This window comes from Misgurnus anguillicaudatus, chromosome 10 (assembly GCF_027580225.2).
Source record: "Misgurnus anguillicaudatus chromosome 10, ASM2758022v2, whole genome shotgun sequence".
Taxonomy (NCBI): Eukaryota; Metazoa; Chordata; class Actinopteri; order Cypriniformes; family Cobitidae; genus Misgurnus; species Misgurnus anguillicaudatus.
Window position 1 is genome coordinate 34,437,013 of NC_073346.2, and position 21,287 is coordinate 34,458,299.

A 21,287-nucleotide genomic window follows, 5' to 3' on the forward strand; every position below is an offset into this window, starting at 1 on the left:
AACACAATTTTAATGTGTCATTTCTAAGAAGGGCTTGAATCATTTTTTTAAGTGTGGGTTTGTCCATTTAAGACTGTGTTAAACAATAACCCAGTTTACAGCAATACTGAGCGTGCACAAATTACATCCAACCAAAACAACCCGAACAAATCCAACCAGACATAAAAGCAAACAAAGGTACAATGTTAGATTGCCTGGTCGGCGTGAAGTCAAAAGCACTTTACCCATAACCCAAACGCATATTATTTGAAGAGAACATGGAAACTCTGAATTCATAATGTTTGCTTTGCATTGTAATAATGTCTAGAAGGCAGAGGAACATGCACCGCTCTTGTGCTCGGATTCGGCTTGCGAAATGGCGTGCCTTCTCCATAGATCTGCCCATTTCAATTTAAATTTCCACTTTGAATCCAATTGCTGGCTTCTTTGATCTTTGCATGCAACTTGCGGTGAACTCCTACAGCAAGAAGCAGCTATTGGGAGACATAACAAGGTGCTCACGGTACACCTGTACGGATATCTGCATGCCCGGGGGCTACAGAGGCAGGTGGCATCTGACGACCAACTAACTGCAATCTGGCAGGCGGAGGGACGAGTCAAATATGCACAAGCGGTGGCGGTCATGCATTGCATAGATTCATTCATTGTTAGATGCATCAAGCATCAGAAACAACCCAAATTAAATGTAAAGAAATAACAATGCTTAAGTAGGAAACATTAGCATAATTTTACAGTACAACATGACTCTTTTAACTCTTCGCTTCTGAAATGGTGTACACCTATTCTAGAAAGCACTGATACAGAATCAAAGGTAAATAAATAAGAGTAAACTTATCGAAGTGCATTAGCCCTGAACTCTCTTATCACGGTCTCCGCACACCGACCGCTAAAGGAACGCTTTGCAGGGCTGCGTATGCTCTTTGTTACCCAATTAGTTTACTGACGACCCCATGGTTGAATTTTCCTGTTTTGACAGGCTCGCCTAATGTGCTAGACCACCGGGCCAGACGGCCAGACGCTGTCCAGACTTCTGCAGCCTCCATCAAACGTTTCTATCTCACAAAAGGCTTCTGTGATAACGCACCAGATGACCGCTACAAAAATCTGCGATTTTCACACTGAATACTTTCATTTAGTGCTGCTCTACCATCTGGACTCATCTGATGAGCGTTTGTGTGACAAAAGAGGAAAGGAGAGGCCCTCGCCGATGGCCTCTTGCCTGAGAGGATGTAAGCTTGAGTAAGATTCGAGATAGATAGAGCCGGAGACCTCGGGTGCCAAAATCACAAATTTAAACAGAAGAATTTCGGGTAAATGACTCTCTTGTACTACGTTTACCGACTTGGCTCAAAGCTCAAAACAAGACAATATATCACACGTTTATTTACTTGAAAGACAATTTCAGATTGCCAAGACTGGCTCAGCACACTTCAAAACACACGCATGTACGTGAAACTACAGCCAACGTCTCCCGAATTTCACCACCAATTAGCCGTCTCCACTTCACACGGTGCAATGTTGAATTCCAACAGGGGAATCAAGATCGCAAGTGAAAACTATTGTGGATTATCTCGGCTACTTTTCAAGGAAGTTGTTTCAACGTCCCACAAGTCGAATCTTGACAGTGACAGATGGTAAAGCAGCTGGCATCTCTCAAACTCTTCTCCCTTGCGCTAGTTTTCCCCCTCAAGTGTTTGCCGTGGATTCTGCCGTGCCGTTTTCCAACACCTTTGGCAAGACGTGGCGCAAACCAAGGGAGACGACGCTGTGGACAAACTTATGCTGTTTCTTGCTAATTCCGATCTGATTGAGGTTATGCAAAGTATCAAACTTCAAGGCGGGTGTAACTTTTTACTTCCTTCCAGGAAAAACAATGTAACTTCTAAACCTAAACCAGATTTGTTTAAAATGCTATTTCTGGTCGTTTTATTTGTTCAAACTGTTGAATCTAGAAACTTTATTATCATAAGATGACGCCATAAACTATACATGCACTTACAATCAATAAAGAGCACAATATGTACAGTTTAGGGCTTGTCGTTAATGGGAACCAAACCGGAACCATTACACAAAACCTGTCTACTCTCCATAACGTATTTACTTCTGTATCTTACCCAGTAAAACCTTCATTTTGCAACCAACTTCAACAGACAAATCATGCATTTAACCCTAAACCAATTTAATAATACAATAATAACAATAACAAACAATAACATCATACTTGTTTGTTAAGGTTCTAGATTTGGTTTGAACATAATGTTGTTTGATGTAAACTGTACACAGGTTTTCATACATTTTTGTATAAATATTGGGGGTTTTGTAATTGCTAGTTTGAATTATTTGGAAGGGGTTACCCCCCCATCCCAGGGTGGCACAGTGGTTCAGCGAGTAGCACTGTTACCTCACAGCTAGAAGGTCCCTTGTTTGAGCCTTAGTTGGGTCTTTCTGTGTGGCGTTTGCATTGAATACTGAGTTAGTTTAGGTGCAATAAACAGAAGTAGATTGCACTTCGCCCATATGTTCAGATGGGTGAAATTACCTCACATGTTCACCCTGATGCCTAATGTGTCTCTAGAGTCCAAATCCGTCTCCATTTAGTTCTAATGTTCCTGCGACCAGCGTTCTCATTAAGGGAACAGTCAGCATTCGTGCTTATCTACATCCCTCCATAAAAACATCTTCATGCACATACTTTAAATTTAACCACGGTCTACCAATGTCTACGAATCTTTAAAATCAGCACACACTTTAAAAAAAGCTGGGATGTTTGAACTAGAGGTCTTCACGGGTCCACTTAGATCCGAAAACCCGAGTTCCGACTCGAGACCCGGGCGGGTTCGTGTCTAAAGTTTCACGTGTGCCTTGGACACGAGTTGGGTATAATATTAGCGGCATCGGGTCTTGGGTAATTTAATGACCCAAAATGAAGACCCAAACGCATGTGTGCATCAAGTCCTTTCCAACCCCTCCTGTATTTGCCAAAAGTGCTTGCGACATTGTGTGGCTGGCGGTAGGTTAATTTACGTTGAGCCAGACCTGTTAGTCAATTTTGAGTGCACATTGTAAGAGTTACCTTGGTGTCATCGTAAGATAACAAATGAAAATAAATGTAGTACCGGGCCAAATTGGTTGCAAGGCCATCAGGGTTTCTTTCTGTCTGACTGGTGCAGACGGCACATGCGTCTGTGATGTTTACATTTGGGTCCAGTCAGGTTAAAAAAAACATTGGGTTGGGTCGTACTAGGGTCTAATTTTCTCAGGTTTGTCTCGAGTCGGGCTTTCCGTTTAAAAAAATGAATTATGCACGTCAGGTTTGGATAAAAAGTGATTTGGGTAATTTCGGGTCAGGTAAATTTCTTTGGACCTGAGAAGAACTCTAGTTTCGACCCATGGTTGGGTCAAAGGAAACCCTTGGTTTCAAGGTTAACCCCTTCAGACCATGCGTCCACTGAAATGGACATCACATGTTTCGTGGTTCAAACCAATAAAAATGCTGATCAACCAATCAAAATAAGGCACACTGATTAACTCTTTGCCCGCCATTGACGAGTTAACTCCTCAATTAAAAGAAAACGCTTCCCTGCCAATGACGAGTATTTCCAGCTTTTCGCAACTTATAAAACCCAGAATAGCTGTATGTCCGTGTAAAGGGCTCGTTATAGTTGGGCGTAGGTCCTACGGCATAGCCACGACGGCGTAGGTTCCGCATCGGTTTTCATTTACACTTTTGCGTCGACGTGCAAACACACGCACAAATCGCTGGTAGGCAGTATCCAAGCGTGTAACCACAGTAGCAGCGCGACCGTCAGAGAAGAAGCAGCTTGGCAAGTTAACCCACAAACGAAGAAGAAACCGCAACTTGTTGTGCATGATTTGAGAAGACCAGCAATGATGGAAGTAAATAAACAGTGACTTTTGTTGTAGTTTGAGTTAAATCACATACATATGATGCAATTTTTTTACCTGACGGGAGGGGCTCTGGTGGACCAATCACAGTGCTTGTGGTCCGTGTAGAACTGACGCGCTGTTAACATTTTTGCGAGGTGCACGTGAGGCTACGCAGAGCTACGCACAAGCTACGGATAGCCTACGCCGTAGCTACGGCGTAGAACTTACGCACGACTATAATTTGAGCTTAAGTTTTGAGGATCGCTCTGAATCTGATCTCTATCAAAAGTCCTTTACAAAAATAAAAATTATCTCAGCCTTTTGCTCAAAAAAATTTGTGTTTTTGAAGAAAAGTACCCATATTTGAGATGTAAAAAGAGAAATAATGAAGGTACAATAAAACTTTTTTTTTAAAGCTGAGGGTCTGTTCTTTCATTTAATATATATCATGTTTATATATTTAAAGAAGTTCATTTTCTGGAAGGCATTAAACTTTTGTGAAAATCATGAAAAATGCTGGCGCAGGCTAGCAACTTTTAAAAAAATGCTGGCGGGGAAACACTGGAAAAATCTGGTATGAAGGGGTAAAGCTGCTATCTGTAATTTGTGCCTCTCTCTTTTGCATCTTTCTTTAAAACATAAAATTGCAGGTTACTTTACATACTTATCTTTAAGCGTAAGGAAAAACAACTGACATTTCCTGTGAAATCCCGAACCGAGAGCTCAACTTTTAAATCATTATTATAAGCTTACTGTTGTGAATCGTGGTTAGGTACACTCAGAAATAAAGGAACAAAAGCTGTCACTGGGGCAGTCCTCTTTATGAAAGTCCCAATATAATGCCCCCAAAAACAACATAGCGTGCTAAAATAACTAATATCCTTCCTAAAGACCTTGAGTTTAAATCTGGTTACACCATCCAGTTTATTGCACACCAGCTCAAAGGAAAGAACCCGTCGTCAAATGGCATCCTTGTAGACGTATCATTCACAAAGTTGACACCATGAATTGTGACGCAGTGTTTAATGGTATCTTCGCCCTGATTGTGCTAAACTATGTAGCCATCACTTCAGTCACAATGTGGCGGCTGCTTATCGCTCGGCTTTCGTATCTGTTTGCTGTTTGGGACATGCAGTGATGAAGAGGAAAGGGGAAATGTCAGGTTCACTTGTAGATCAAGTCGAGCATGTATTATCTCAGCTCTAGTCATCTGTAGCCACGGCAGCCGCTGGCGCTGGGAGGAAAGACACCCACCCCCCTTTCATTATCAGAGAGCTGAGATGATCCTTTAAAGAGAGAGAGGGGTGAAGAATAAATCCTAAATCACCCCTGCACCATAAGGTCCTGACCTCAGGTCACCCATTGCCATTAGGAATGGTTAGTCCTGCTGAGCATTACAATAAGGAGATCGATAAATAATGCATGTTTTTTGTGTGTTTTTATTTAATTTAATTTTAACTCAACAATGCTTTTGAACTGTTTACAGAATGCATTTTAGTACCATATTATGCAAAAAAAAAAATGTATAGGGTGTTAGTAGAGACTGTCAGGCTAACTCAGGACAGTAACATTACAGTAAAAGTATTAGAGGTGTGTGTCACGATTCTCCAAATCCTCGATTCGATAACATTTTCGATTCTAAGGTCACGGTTTGATTCGATTCTTGATTTTTACTGGTTTTTTTGTTGGTTGCTATGCCATTTTTAGACTAGACTTTTATGAAATATAATATCTGACCTTAAACCCGGAGATGCCCTGCCATGTTAGTCGTGCTGCCAGTGGAAAAATACGGTACACGTACATACCTGATAAAACTCAACTTCCTGTCAGATAAACATTCCCGTCAATACTTTGCACCTTAAAAACGCGCTTTTATTACCGTCAGACGAGATTGTGAGACTATACCCCAATAAGTCATGTTTAAATCCTGTTTTCATAACTCTTAAGCAACACCCCTAATACTTTTACTGTAATGTTACTGTACTTGCAACTTATTTGCCAAGCCTGAGTTAAGCCGCCTTTCCACAGCACACGACATACGGAAACGACAGTCGGAGTTCTCCCCCTAATGGCAGTCATAATGAAGTTTCAGTTTAATCGTATATGGGAGGGAAGCTCATTCCAGCGCAAGAGGCTTCATTCTAATATGTTAAATAAATGTATGCAAATGAATGAAACAATTCAGCTATTCATATATGACAAAGATTGCCAATATTTTTGGAGAAAACATATGAAGACAAGATTAAAACAATAACATGCACAAACTAAATTAATAATGTATTTATTATCAGTAATCAAAATGTTTTTTTAAGGATTCAAGTGATACTAATAAAGTTAAACAAAAATGATTAATAATTTTCACCTCACACACAGTTTATGACTGGAATACAATGAAATACATCACTTCCGGTCAGCATATCGCATGCGGTTTAGTCGCACAAGTTCAAATTTTTTAACGGATCCAACGCTTAAAACGGTTCAGATATTTACGCATCCTCAGGTGGTCTTCACCTCACGCAGCCCCTTTGCGACTGTCCATAGGAAATGAATGACTTCCGGCTTATCGGCCGTCGTTTGTCGTGTGCAGTGGAAAAGCCGCTGACAGTCTCTACTAACACCCTATAAAAAAATGCTAAATTAAGGCCTAGTCCTGGCTTAACCTTATCTCTGTCTGGGAAACCACCCCATCAAGTGCCAAAGGATGACGAATTTTTGTGGGCAAACCCGGAAATTAGCGGAGATGCTGGTTCCCACTCTAAAAAGCCCATAAATTTTTTCCATAGACTTATTATTATCGCAAAAAAAAAAACGTTTATGACACTTACCCGTTTTGTCCAACAAGTTAATCCTCACAGACAAATACAAATTTAATGAATTAGTGTAAATGCTTTACTAGAAATATAAAAAGCTGAATAAAGGCTGAATTCTGACTTAATTCATAAAAGTTGTGTTCATCTGTGAAAACTAATTTGTTTGACAAAATGTGTAAGTGCCATAAACTCTTGTTAAACACAGTGCTTATTTTTTGCAATAATCTAAAGGCGGTCGCACGATGGACGAGAAGCGCAGCGCCACCTCGCGCCATGAATCCAAAAACAGAACACATTATTTTCGATGAATGTACGCACACTGCCGGCGGCTGTCCGCTGTGACTCAAAACACTACTCAAATCCCTGTCGCACCACAGAGCCCCACTCACATAGTTTTAATATTAAATAACATCATATTTGTCCCAAATCGTTAGTGATTAACATTGGCGGCTAACATATATTTTTCTTTTTCTTTTTAAGTTATTTTTTTGGGGCCATTTTGCGGTTTTTTATTTTTATTTATTTGATAGACAGTAATAGAGAGACGACAGGAAAGAACAGGGTGGATAGAGGGGTGTGGGATTGGCCAGGATTCGAACTCGCCTGCACCATATGTCCACTACACCATCGGCTCCGACGTATATTTTGCATTTTGTAGTAGACTCTATCTGACTAAGCTTGTGCTATTTAATGTGCACTTCTGGTGTACGATACCTCAGAGTTGTACTAGACGCGGTGCTTCTTGTACGATGTGCGACCCACTGAAATGTCTATGGGAAAAATGAATGGGTTTTTGGTGAGGGCCTATAAAATACGTCATCCATGCGACACTCTATGTCTTAACTGATTTAAATGTAAACGAGTCAACAAAAACAAGCAACCACATTTTAAGGAGGAGCTCAAAAATTTGCAAATGCAATTCAATGTACACAAATATATTAATTGCAAAGATCCCAAGATCTGATCCTAGTATGTCTTGTCACATTACAATGAGCTCAAATTTAGTGGCAAAAACAGAAAGTCAGCTTTATAACAGCTTTATCTAGCACAAAAGCTACCGTATCTGTTTGAGCTTATTTCCGTTTGCCTATTATCACTGAAAATGAAAATACTAAGAGCTCACTGAAGCCCACTGAGGCAGATTCATATCTAATCAATAGTATTTAGGCATGCTTTCACATGGAACAAATCATTTGTTTGTCAATTTAATATTTCATTACCCAGGAAAAACTCATTTACACGTTCATTCATTCACTGGGGTTTCAGCTTTATCCTTCATCGGTTAAAAACACAAACAGCTATAAAAAAGATGCAACAGAGAGCATGTCACCATTTAACTGGAGAGTCTTTATTAAAATGGAAATACAGAAGTGTAGGCTATACACAGTATACTGATTCCCTGAAACCTGCGGTGTTATTAACCAAAATTATAAAAAAATATTTCATAAACAGAAACACATTTCTATTTGATAGATGTGATAAATCTTTATTTTAGATGAACAGAATTGGAGTTATATTAGAAAATGTCCTGGCTGTTCCGAACTTTATAATGGTAATAGATGGTGCTTCTGATTTAAAGCCCATCCATCTTTTACAGAAGTAATCCACATGGATCCAGAGGCTTACTAAAGGCCTTTTGAGGGCAATTGATGCGATTTTGTAAAAAAATATAATTGTTTAAAATGTTACTAACTAAAATAGTATGTGACGTAGTTGCGTAGTGATCCACAAAAAGTCAACATTTTAAACCCCTTCTCTCTAAACACCTATACCATAAGCTGCATTTACACTGGCACAAAAAAAAATTGGATTTAGTGCTGATACAGATCGGATATTGCTGCACGTGTGTTAACGGACAGAGATCCGATTTTTTCCTATCCGATCTGAGTCACTTCCAAATGTGTAGTGTGTATTGTTAGGAATTTCACAATTCGATTCGATATCGTGTCTTGAGGCTTCAATTCAATTTGATTCGATTCAATTCGATATTGATTTACTTGCTTCGGTGTCGATTCAATAATAAGTAAATACACAAGCAATTAAGTACCCGATTATATTTTTAAATAATGTGTGTAGTATTACTAATCTTTGATCAGTTAATGATGCAGGCTTGAAAGAAGTGCTGCTGTTTGCCATCTTTGATCTTTCTGTTTTGATAAAGCACGTTTTGTACAACGCTGAACGCTCTCACTAGAGTGTTGCCCACAGCGCCACCACTGGCCGGGGGGGGCTGAATCGATTAATAGGATTTGATGAATCGATATTGAATTGAGAAACAAATAATTGCAATGCATTGAAGAATCGATATTTTTACCCAGCCCTAAAATCCGATATCCAAACATCCAAACTGTGTCTAAACACATATCAGATTCAGCTTGATTATTACGTCAGTGTTGCACGACCATCGTCATTTCGCACCTGAAATAAGGAGAAGTTACACGAGGCTGCACCTGACTGCAATGCCAGCGCAAAATAAAAAGCATTAAAGCCAAGTATTAGGAAGTTAAGGATCACAACAACCACTGTATTCAATAATTTTTTTGACAAATTCACCATAAAAATAGGAAAGACAGCGCACACATCACTACGGCAAGCAGCAGGTGTCCAACTTGACGGCTCTGTCTTCAACTCCATCCAGCTTTTCGTGCATAGTTGGATGCTTGAACATTTTGAGTTTACTTGCTTCATTTGCGTGTGAAATTCTAGTCATTCGAGAAAATCACGCGGAAATTCGCGTCATGGGAGGGGCTTCTGAGACTCCACCACTCTGCTTGCTTCCTGTAATCACGTCACTACTACAGCAAGGTCCTGATTGGTTAACACGGACCGGAAATCCGCCGAAGTTCAGATTTTTCAACTAGTGGCAACGCTCAATTCTCACTGCGCCATTCACACGTAATACGCCGCAGGATGTCTATTCGCATCTTTGCATTGATTTGCATTTACAACACGTAAATCACTCTCGCTTGCCGCCTCTACCGCGTCTGGTGTGAACGCCCAGTAATAATTACAATAGAATCAAGTCAACACTGCACCAAAAGTGTAACTCATATTTGAGTAGGGGATTAAAACAAACTCTTTACCCTGAGTATTAAAATCATCTTGCACCCATTGTTATGTGGTCATAAATCATACTGTGGCTTCTTGTGAATGTGTGTTAATACATGAGGAAAAACGTAAACACATATTGAAAGAAGGACTTAAGTCATATCTGCAGACCAGAACAACATGGGGGTGGGCTTTTTTGGACATAATAAACTACTCAGAACATCCTAGCAACCACATAGCAACGTTCTGGCAACCACCCTAAGACTGCAGTGCTAAGTTAAGCAATGGCAAACACCTCCCACACTTCATAAATCTAGACGCTCTTAAAATTAAAGGTTCCTAAAATGATCTTTGTCGTGCTCCATAAAGAAGCCATTTTTATTTCAGCGGTCAGAAACATCACTGACGCATCTCAAGCCCAGCTAAGTAGTTGATGCATGCAATCACAAATTGGTTCCCCGCCTAAACTTCGGGCCTATTATTTTATTAGATAAAGCCACACACTGCGTGCCAAAATCATTTCGGTGTCCAACGAGGAATTAAAATCCTGTTAGAGCTCACTAGCAGGCAACATTACAAACAAGCAGGGAGATTTTCTGCCTGATAAATATAGCCTCTGATGCAAACCACATCTATATGTATACAATGTGCCAAATTTACAGATGCGAGTTCGACTTTGATTATAAGAAAATAAACCTCGCTTGCATATATAATTAGATGTAAGTGTAAATAATTGGTTATGCATGTGCCAACATTAGGATGATGTTTGTGTGCGAATGTGTGCGTGCGCGCGTTCCACTCTGAAGTCCCACCGATTCGTCTTTCTAACCATGTTGAATCCTCTTTTCTTATCAGAGCTGCGCAGGCCTGCATCAGACTGCTTCTTGCTATGACAGAGGCTACAACAATAGGCATGCGATACCGCTGCTTAGCGCTGCGTTTCGGAGGGGAAACCTGCCACAGGCACAGATTACCAACACACACATCCACTCTCTCTCTCTCTCTCTCTTTCAAACACATACACACACTTCCACAAAATAGATTGCAGCCTCCAAAACAAAACATTTTTCTAAAGGCCCGGCTCTTGATTAATGAAGTATTGACAAGAAGAAAAATATAATTTTGTTGTGGAAAAAAAATCCACCGGCACTTGTTTAAGTTTGGGATGTGAACAATAAACCCATAGGAGGTAGAAGAGAGGAAACAGACGATAAACCAGAATGATGGCTGAAATTTTTCAATGCACCTGCTGAAATACTGCATAAACAGCACTCGCTCTCCGCCGCCTGCGGATGAAGACAATAACATGCAGTTTATGCAGTCGTGCAGGTAACACAAACATTGTGCTGGTTACATGCACATCTGACTGCTGTTGCTGTCTTATGAAACAACCCATGAGATTATACTTGGAGTTCTCATTTGCTAGGTTTACATGCACAAAATCTTGACTGAATTTAATCCGAGGTTACGACAATACAGTTTGCATGTACACTTAACATTGCAATTTGATTAAAATGTTTGTTTACATGCACATACTTCGCACCAAACGTCTGCGCAAGCGCACAGCCAGGGTTGCCAGATTTGTGTATATCAAATTCAGCCCAATGGACATTCAAAACTAGCCCAAAAGAATCCCTAAGAATACTTAGAGCCTAAATACCAATAATTAATCAACAAAATCCTTTACTCTTTAACTCACAGAAAATAAATCAACTTGCGGAAACAGTCTAAAAGTAACCTAAATCTGAACTCTGGACTTGGCAACGCAGCACACAACATCTCTCATTGAGTTCATGCTTTATCTCTTGATAAATGTACAAAGTCAAAGTTCAGCTGGAGAAAGTTGTTTTTAAGAAGTTTTCAGATATAGGCAAAAAACCCACACTTTTCGAAAGGCACGACACTATTTTATTGCTTTATGTAATGTTATGAAAGTACACATGATCGCTGCAGAATGTACAGCGCGTGATCCCACTACCTTAATAATGTTTGTTGCCATTGCCTTGCTATTGCATTTTTCTGTGTTATATGAAGATATTTTGTACATTTCCTACCGTAAATATGTAAAGAAATGTAGTAATATAAAGTGGAGCAGTATCAGCATTTTTATCAGAAAGGGGATTTCTAAGTGGGCTATTGACACAAAAAAGATGTAGCCATCAAGCCAAATACTGAATTCATACAAAGAAATCAGAACATTTAAGTATACAAGTTGAGTCATAATAAATGAAGTGAAACTTTACAACTTTAAAAACAATTAATTTATTTATAAATCTGAACTCTGGACTTGGCAACGCAGCGCACAGAATCTCTCGTCGAGTTCATGCTTTATCTCTGGATAAATGTACAAAGTCAAAGTTCAGATGGAAAAAGTTGTTTTTAAGAAGTTTGTAGATATAGGCAAAAGAAAACACACTTTTCGAAAGGCACAACACTATTTGATTGCTTTATGTAATGTTATGAAAGTACACATGATTGCTACAGAATGTACAGCGCATGACCCTGCCAACTTAGTAATGCGTGTTGCCATTGCTTTGCTATTGCATCTATTGCACAGATCGGCCTACACCACCCCTTTCAATAAGATCGAAATTTGCACCCCATCGACCTCGATCGTATTGATTAAGGTGTTTATATGAAGGCTTTTCAATCCGATTGAGCCACCAATACGATTACAAACTAATTATTTGGTTGCATGTTAAAGTACCTATTGAAGTATCAACTTTTGCCTCAAATGTTGTTGTTGACATCAGCATTGAGAGGATTTTGCTTCATAAAACCAGGAGCATTTAGTTTACGTCTGATGTTTTTCCTAAAGTTTCATTTATATTTATAAATGTAAAGATCCGTGAAAATTCCACGGAAAAATTAGCAAAAAATTCCATGACTATCCCACTGAAATGCGTGAGATCAGGCTGATTTCAAGGTTTCCCACACCTTAGTTGACTTCAAATTCAAGGACATTTCATGGACTTTCCAGGTCCAATAACCTCAAATTCAAGGACTGAATGTGGGGACACATTTCAAGTGAGAGCAAGGTTACATCGTGTTACATTTTAAGATACATTGAGGGAACTCGCGCTGCGTCGCTGTGACACTTTGGGCACACCTCCAGGGGTAAGTGCGTCTGAATGTGTATATCAAATTCAACCAATGGTGAGGCTTAACGACAAAGACAAGGTGACCCGGGAGCCAGGAAGTATATCACTATCTGAAATATTGCCAAAGACGGCGTTACAGGGATGCAGGAAGTATGAGACGCAGCGTCTCGTTCCCTTCTTAGGGAATAACAGTTACATACGTAACCCGAGACTTTTCATGTGTCAAACACAACTATGCAAAAAAAAGCATTTTGGTATAAATCAACATTCACATACAGAAGATATAAGCATTTAAAGGCGAACAGTTTAGCACGTGTGCTTAAAAAGTCTAGAATTTTTATTTTGTTATCCTACACTACACAGGGAATAATGTGGATTTTTTTCCAGAAAACTTCTTACACAAAATAGATTCAAGCTCTTTCAATGACCTGTATCTATGTATGTTTATTTTCAAAAACTTCCCAGGGCCTGAAACTATATAGAGGACAAATATGTAATATTACTAAATACCTCAAACGAAAGTAATACTTAAATAAAACACAACTTCTGATAAAGCAAACTCTGAGCAATACAAATCTCCAAAAGCTAAATTTCTGAAATCACACAAGCACTTTACTTTAATATTAAAAGCATAGCACATGTATTATTCATTGTCAAGGATGTAGGATTTTGGAACTAAATTAGAAACACTTGTAAATTATCCAATCCAGATCAATAACACACATGAGTATTGACCAAAAGTGTCCATAAACTGAGATGTATCCCTTCTGTTAATCACAGCCTCTTAACAAAGCTCTTTAATTAGACGAATGCCAATTCATTAGATGAAATTGAACAAAAGCCATCCTTAACAAATCTCCCATCCTGTAAGGTTCCCCTAAATCTGTAGTTCATTATTAGGTTGTTTCCAAATCAATTATTAACACTTAAAATGGACAGCGGGCAGTGAGAGAGACTGAATGCCACGTCAGAGTTGCGTTCAGACCCGGTAATTACTGTGACAGAGACACCTGCTACTCAATAGCTTCGACCCAGACCGGCCGGCCGGCCCCCAGATGGCAGACATTTAATGTCTGAGTGTCATTATTAATTTGTGTTAATTTGGAGGGGGTGGACGGGTTCCTCGCTCACCTGTGCACGGGATGCTGGGTAATTGAGCTCTAATGGCCTGATTGATCAACAGCTCGGCGACTATCACTCAGACACAGAGAGGAAACCCTGTGTGGACACAGCAGCAGCTCAAACATCCATCGGACACCGACACCACAATGTATCTCGAATCAATTTGCAAGTCATTTGGACGCATTTCAAAGTACGTCTCTGTTAAAACGGCTCATCTCGTGACTATTCCGAAGCGCCACAGAATAAGTTAGTTAGGATGAAAAGGGCCGGAAATCATATTTTATTCACGGCTTCAATCATTTCAATACCACATTTTTCAATTATTTCTGGCATGGCGTACTAAATACAAATTCTACATATCTCTCTGTCCTCAAGCTATAGTTTGTAAAAGTCTTTGACAAATGTACTATACAGTAGACTGTTAGAAAAATTGTTAAAAAAGATGATCCCTAGCTGTCAATGGGGTGGTACCCTTTTAAAAAGTACACATTTGCACCTGAAGAGGTACCTCAAAGGTTCATATTGGTATCAAATGTACATATCTGTATCTAAATGGTACATACAAGGATCTTTTTAAAGAGTACTGCCCAAGTGACAGCTTGGGACCAAATTCTGCATATGAATGTTTTAAAACCAATATTGTTCCAAAGTATTTGAAAATATGTTTAATGGTTGTCAGATTTATAAAACATATCTCATGTCATGACATTCACCTGCTTGAACTTGAGAAGAAACATAGCAAAACATTTTAGGGCCTCTGTGTCCACTTTCTTCACTTGAATGTGTTAAATCAATAACTGTGATCAAAGTCAGAGAAGACTCACTGAGTCGTGAATCATCTAAGTGAATCGTTTGGATGGAACGAAGTGGACGCCAATCAGATTGTGGTATCAGAGGACTTTTGCGTGTAAACACACACAGAAAAAGTCAACAAAGCATGTCAACTTCAAGAAGCCTTGGTACATCAGATGTGCCCTCTACACCGATAAGCTCTCATCATACGACCCTATCTCTGCCCCGCAGATGCCAAGACCTTCTGACTTTAAATTCCCTTCCCAAACGTCCTCCTTTATTTAATATCCGATTAACTTTAACTGTTTTAGATATCAATGACAGTCTAAGCTTTAAAAGTTGCCAACTTGCATTAATATGTTCAGTTTGTACAAAGCTTGAATGAAACACATAGAAACAATCTTTCAGAAATTCAATGATGATGTCACTCTTCAGCTAAGCCAATCAAATTTTTTTCGGCAAATGGTCAAAAAAATGCTGTAAAGATAATGGTTATTATTTTCAAACCATTCCACGTATAATGAAGCAGTCATGGATAACTCTTGCAGGCGGTGTGATCACTGTCCAATCCATATCACACCACAATACCATCAGATTTCATCTGACCCAGACCAGACAGTACAGAGGGTCACACAGGTGCAATCGCAGTTGGCATGGTGGATTGGAAATTCAACTGAACGTTTAACCATATATGTGGGTCAACATTCATAAAGACGGTGTTATGATGAAGAGCTTCTTTTCAAAGCCATCGCACTTCGATTCAATTTAGCTTTAGAAGTTTTCATACTCATTTTTTACATTGCGGTCACTCTCTGATTTCATGTTTAAAAGAACAATTCACCCACAAATGAAACGTGCTTGCACCCATGTCATTTCCAACAGCATTTGTATGAGAAACCAGACTACAGTTTATATTTTTGGGGAAATTACTTATCTAACTACATCAAATTAGCTTTATTTTGTATTTATTTGTGATTCGATTTTTTGAAATTGAGATTTATACATCATCTGGAAGCTGAATAAATAAGTAATATAAGAAATAAATAATTTTTTTAGGATAGGACAATAGTTGGCCGTGATACAACTATTCAAAAAATCTGGTATTAGAGAGTGCAAAAAAAATCTAAATATTGAGAAAATCGCTTTGTTGTAAAGTTTCACTTTATTTATTATGAGTCAACTTGTATACTTAAATGTTCTGATTTCTTTGTATGAATTCAATATTTGGCTTGATGGCTACATCTGGTGGAAATTTTGTGTCAATAACCCACTTAGAAATCCCCTTACTGATAAAAATGCTGATGTGTCAAATACTTATTTTCCCTGCTGTATATTACTAAATTTTTTTTATATATTTACAATATGAAAATTTACAAAATATTCACCCACAAATGAAACGTGCTTGCACCCATGTCATTTCAAACAGCATTTGTATGAGAAACCAGACTACAGTTTATATTTTTGGGGAAATTACTTATCTAACTACATCAAATTAGCTTTATTTTGTATTTATTTGTGATTCGATTTTTTGAAATTGAGATTTATACATCATCTGGAAGCTGAATAAATAAGTAATATAAGAAATAAATACATTTTTTAGGATAGGACAATAGTTGGCCGTGATACAACTATATTCAAACAATCTGGTATTAGAGAGTGCAAAAAAAATCTAAATATTGAGAAAATCGCTTTGTTGTAAAGTTTCACTTTATTTATTATGAGTCAACTTGTATACTTAAATGTTCTGATTTCTTTGTATATATTCAATATTTGGCTTGATGGCTACATCTGGTGGAAATTTTGTGTCAATAACCCACTTAGAAATCCCCTTACTGATAAAAATGCTGATGTGTCAAATACTTATTTTCCCTGCTGTATATTACTACATTTTTTATATATTTACGGTATGAAAATTTACAAAATATTCACCCACAAATGAAACGTGCTTGCACCCATGTCATTTCAAACAGCATTTGTATGAGAAACCAGACTACAGTTTATATTTTTGGGGAAATTACTTATCTAACTACATCAAATTAGCTTTATTTTGTATTTATTTGTGATTCGGTTTTTTGAAATTGAGATTTATACATCATCTGGAAGCTGAATAAATAAGTAATATAAGAAATAAAAAATTTTTTTAGGATTGGACAATAGTTGGCCGTGATACAACTATATTCAAAAAATCTGGTATTAGAGAGTGCAAAAAAAATCTAAATATTGAGAAAATCGCTTTGTTGTAAAGTTTCACTTTATTTATTATGAGTCAACTTGTATACTTAAATGTTCTGATTTCTTTGTATGAATTCAATATTTGGCTTGATGGTTGCATCTGCTGGAAAGTTTGTCTCAATAACCCACTTAGAAATCCCCTTACTGAGAAAAATGCTGATGTGTCAAATACTTATTTTCCCTGCTGTATATTACTACATTTTTTATATATTTACGGTATGAAAATTTACAAAATATTCACCCACAAATGAAACGTGCTTGCACCCATGTCATTTCAAACAGCATTTGTATGAGAAACCAGACTACAGTTTATATTTTTGGGGAAATTACTTATCTAACTACATCAAATTAGCTTTATTTTGTATTTATTTGTGATTCGATTTTTTGAAATTGAGATTTATACATCATCTGGAAGCTGAATAAATAAGTAATATAAGAAATAAATAATTTTTTTAGGATAGGACAATAGTTGGCCGTGATACAACTATTTAAAAAATCTGGTATTCGAGAGTGCAAAAAAAAATCTAAATATTGAGAAAATCGTTTTGTTGTAAAGTTGTAAAGTTTCACTTTATTTATTATGAGTCAACTTGTATACTTAAATTTTCTGATTTCTTTGTATGAATTCAATATTTGGCTTGACGGCTACATCTGGTGGAAATTTTGTGTCAATAACCCACTTAGAAATCCCCTTACTGATAAAAATGCTGATGTGTCAAATACTTATTTTCCCTGCTGTATATTACTACATTTTTTACGGTATGAAAATTTACAAAATATCTTCATGAAACATGATCTTTACTTAATATCCTAATGATTTTTGGCATAAAAAAGTATAATTTTGACCCATAAAAGGTATTGTTGGCTATTGCTACAAACATACCCGTGCGACTTATGATTGGTTTTGTGGTCCACATTTGTGCTTTTAGATACTAAATGTCTCTAAGGTGTTTGACTGACAATTTTTGTGTGCACTTTTTAGGGAAAGTCCAAAGGCACACACTGCTCCGAAGCAAAAGAAACCCTTCAAAAAGTAATGCGTTATATTAATCCTCTAGAACTGGTCCTGTGAGTCCAAACTCCTTGTAGACTTTTCCTTACGCTTCTTAACTGGATACATATGAGATTCATTACATTCTTAATAAGTGTTTCTTAATTAATCCACATTTAAAACAGAGTATTCAATCATAAAGAATTTCTGTCCCTGCCAGTATAGTGAGTTCAACACTCTTACCATTAGTTCTCATACTTTAACAGCTTTATTATTTTTATGTCTTGATGTTGATGTGTGCACTGGAAGCTTTCAGCACCAAATTAAATATTTCTTGTGTCTGTAAGCAATATCATGTGCGTCAAAACCATTAAATGTGGGTGGGACAACAAGACACACCCACTTTTTAAGACCAATGATATTGGATCCACTCACTTTTTCTCTAATTTTGCGCATTTGTCTGTTCACTTGTCAGTGCGCCGTCAGTCAAATCCATTCCACTAGAGGAATGCCCCTAATAAATTAAACAATAGTCAACAATACATGTTATGGGTCAAAACTATCTATTCTTCTTTGATGGTAAAATCATTAGGATATTAAGTAAAGATCAATGGAAATATTTAGCAAATTTCCTATCATAAATATATTAATATATTACTTCATTTGAACAACTTTAAAGGTGATTCTCTCAATATTTGGATTATTTTTGGATTTTGGATATTGTCCTATCCTAACAAACCCTTATGCCTGGTTGTGTGGTCCAGGGCCACATCTATGCATTCTCATCCAATCAGAAATTCTTATCCAAAGTCCATTTAGTTTTTATTTTTTTGTTTTATCAGTATGCTTGTTCCCTGGGGAACAAATCCATGACCTTTGCTTTTGCCAATCCAATGCTTTGCCATCTAAGCTTTAAATCGAATGGATGCAATGCATGTAAAATTTGAATTTACTTGGTAAGAAACATTTTAAAAGTATCAACAGAATAAAACAAGTTACATGCAGGAGTGATGTGTGAGTTTTGAGTGTCCTATCTGACATCCTGTGTAAATCGATCCTTATCAGGAATTATTCTGTGTAATATGCACTGATCTCATTATGTCTGATGTATGCATTTAAAGGAAAACACCACCTTTTTAAATATTTTACTATGTTCTTACCTCAACGTAAACAAATTAATATATACCCGTCTTTTTTAATGCATGCACTTATTCTTTGTACAGTGCGCCGTGAATGTGTTAGCATTTAGCCTAGCCCCATTCATTCCTTAGGATCCAAACAGGGATGAATTTAGAAGCCACCAAACACTTCCATGTTTTCTCTATTTAAAGACTGTTACATTAGTAGTTACATGAGAAAGTATGGTGGCACAAAATAAAAGGTGGCGATTTTTAAGCGGATAAAAATGAGAACTATATTGTATGACGGAAGAGCACTTAGTTTGCAGCACTTTGACCTTGGGTGCAGTAATATTGGCAGAAGTTTGAGGAGTGATGATGTTACTCGTGCCGAGGTCGAAGTGCTGCAAACTAAGTGCTCTTTAAGAGTGTAGAAATGTCTGGCTTTATCCAAGGTGAAGTTTATAATTTCTGCTAAAATAGCAGCATTGAATTGATTTGTGAAAATAATGACTAATAATGTAAAACATAACTAACACCATTAGCTCAGCCTTTCTCTGGCCTTGGTGGGTGGCTCAAACAAACACATTTTCCATATATCAGTGCATTTTTTGGCACAGAAATGACACACTTCAACTTTAACCCTCATTAACACTTAATTCATGTTAACATACCTGGGCACCGTCTGTATTCTGCTCAATCTTTCCCTCAAAAGGTCCCCACGTTGTTCCCACAGGAAGCTGTTGACGACTGTGAATGCGACGTTCTCCATCTTTGTTGAACAGGTCCAGCTCACCTGTGACACAACAGGATGGTCAGTCCGTGCAATACAAAGTAAATACTTATTTTCATTTCTTCAGTCTCAATAAAAACGCTGGAATCATATATTTGAAATTTCATACCAATGTGAGGTGACAGACCATAAAAATAAAGTGACACAAATAAATAAAAGATCACTTGCAGGTTAATCTAAACACGCATAAATAAAATATTAGCAGAAAACTACTAAATGAGTACTAAATAGTGATGTGATATTCAAAAACATCTAACATATTCATTAAAGGTGCAGTGTGTAATTTTTAGAAGGATCTCTTGACAGAAATGCAAAATAATATACAAAACTATATTATCAGGGGTGTATAAAGACCTTTCATAATGAATCGTTATGTGTTTATTGCCTTAGAATGAGACGTTTTATCTGCATACACAGTGGGGTCCCCTTACATGGAAGCCGCCATTTGTGCAATGTTTCTACAGAAGCCCTTAACGGACAAACTTTTTTACTAAGTTGTCTCCAACGATGACATGTTTGTCCGGTGACGGCTACCGTAGCTTCTATATGTGTTTCAAAAGCAAGAGGTGAGCAGTGGACTGAGCCGTTGGTTGCAATTCACAACCTCACCACTAGATGCCGCTAAAATTTACACACTGCACCTTTAAAAGGGCCATAAGTATAAATGTTCATGCATTAAACATTTTTTACTGGTAGTGTTTAAACACCTTTTAAATAAACTAAAAAAGAGACCTTTCCTGACTTCCTAGATTGTCTATGAAAGCCTTATGCAAAATACTTTTTTGCCAGGAAAATCCAAAGTATGTGTCATTTTAGTTTACTTTATCAATCGACATGATGTCTGTGAATCACACTAAGTCACTGTTTTGTCTAAGACTTGCTTGTGCCACTACCAAGTGTGTGCATGTGAATGAGCAATAAATTGCTGGCTGCAGTTCCCTTTTTGGCCTCCGGTGGCGCTGTCGAGTTTCTGAAATCTGAAATCTTACAGCTCATTTAAGATCAAAACTATCCATTTTATAATATAAAAATGATGTGCAATGTTGCATCTCCAATAAGATGCAAACATTGGAATTAATTTAATCAACATACGCACACTTCCAGACTTCTAACAAGTAACAGTAATTCATAACCTAGCACCTGTTCTCATAGCTGATGCCGATCAGATGGAGCACATCAAACCGGCGGGATGCTAACTCCTCTCAGAGTAGCGTCCGTCTGATAAGACCTTGCTGAGATGTTACAGGCTCGCCGGCTGGCAGCGCGAGCTCTATTTCTGTTTTTCCAGGAAGGGGCCGAGGCTTCTTGTTAGCACAGCGCTGAGTTCGGAGTTAATTAACCGTGTCACGGGATAGCACAGCGAGCACCGTGAGTTCCCCAAGCGCTGCTATC

At 37.9% G+C, this 21,287-nt stretch overlaps 1 protein-coding gene across 5 annotated transcripts in view; it reads right to left on the minus strand.

Moving 5' to 3' along the window:
• Window positions 1-21,287, minus strand: part of zfpm2a (zinc finger protein, FOG family member 2a) — a 251,008-nt gene that overhangs the window by 75,361 nt on the left and 154,360 nt on the right. For all 5 annotated transcript variants that reach the window (XM_055211092.2, XM_073872430.1, XM_055211094.2 and 2 more), the window contains one exon: window positions 19,777-19,898. In XM_055211092.2, coding sequence (XP_055067067.2) covers window positions 19,777-19,898 — 122 coding nt within the window. The remainder of the gene's footprint in view (window positions 1-19,776; window positions 19,899-21,287) is intronic.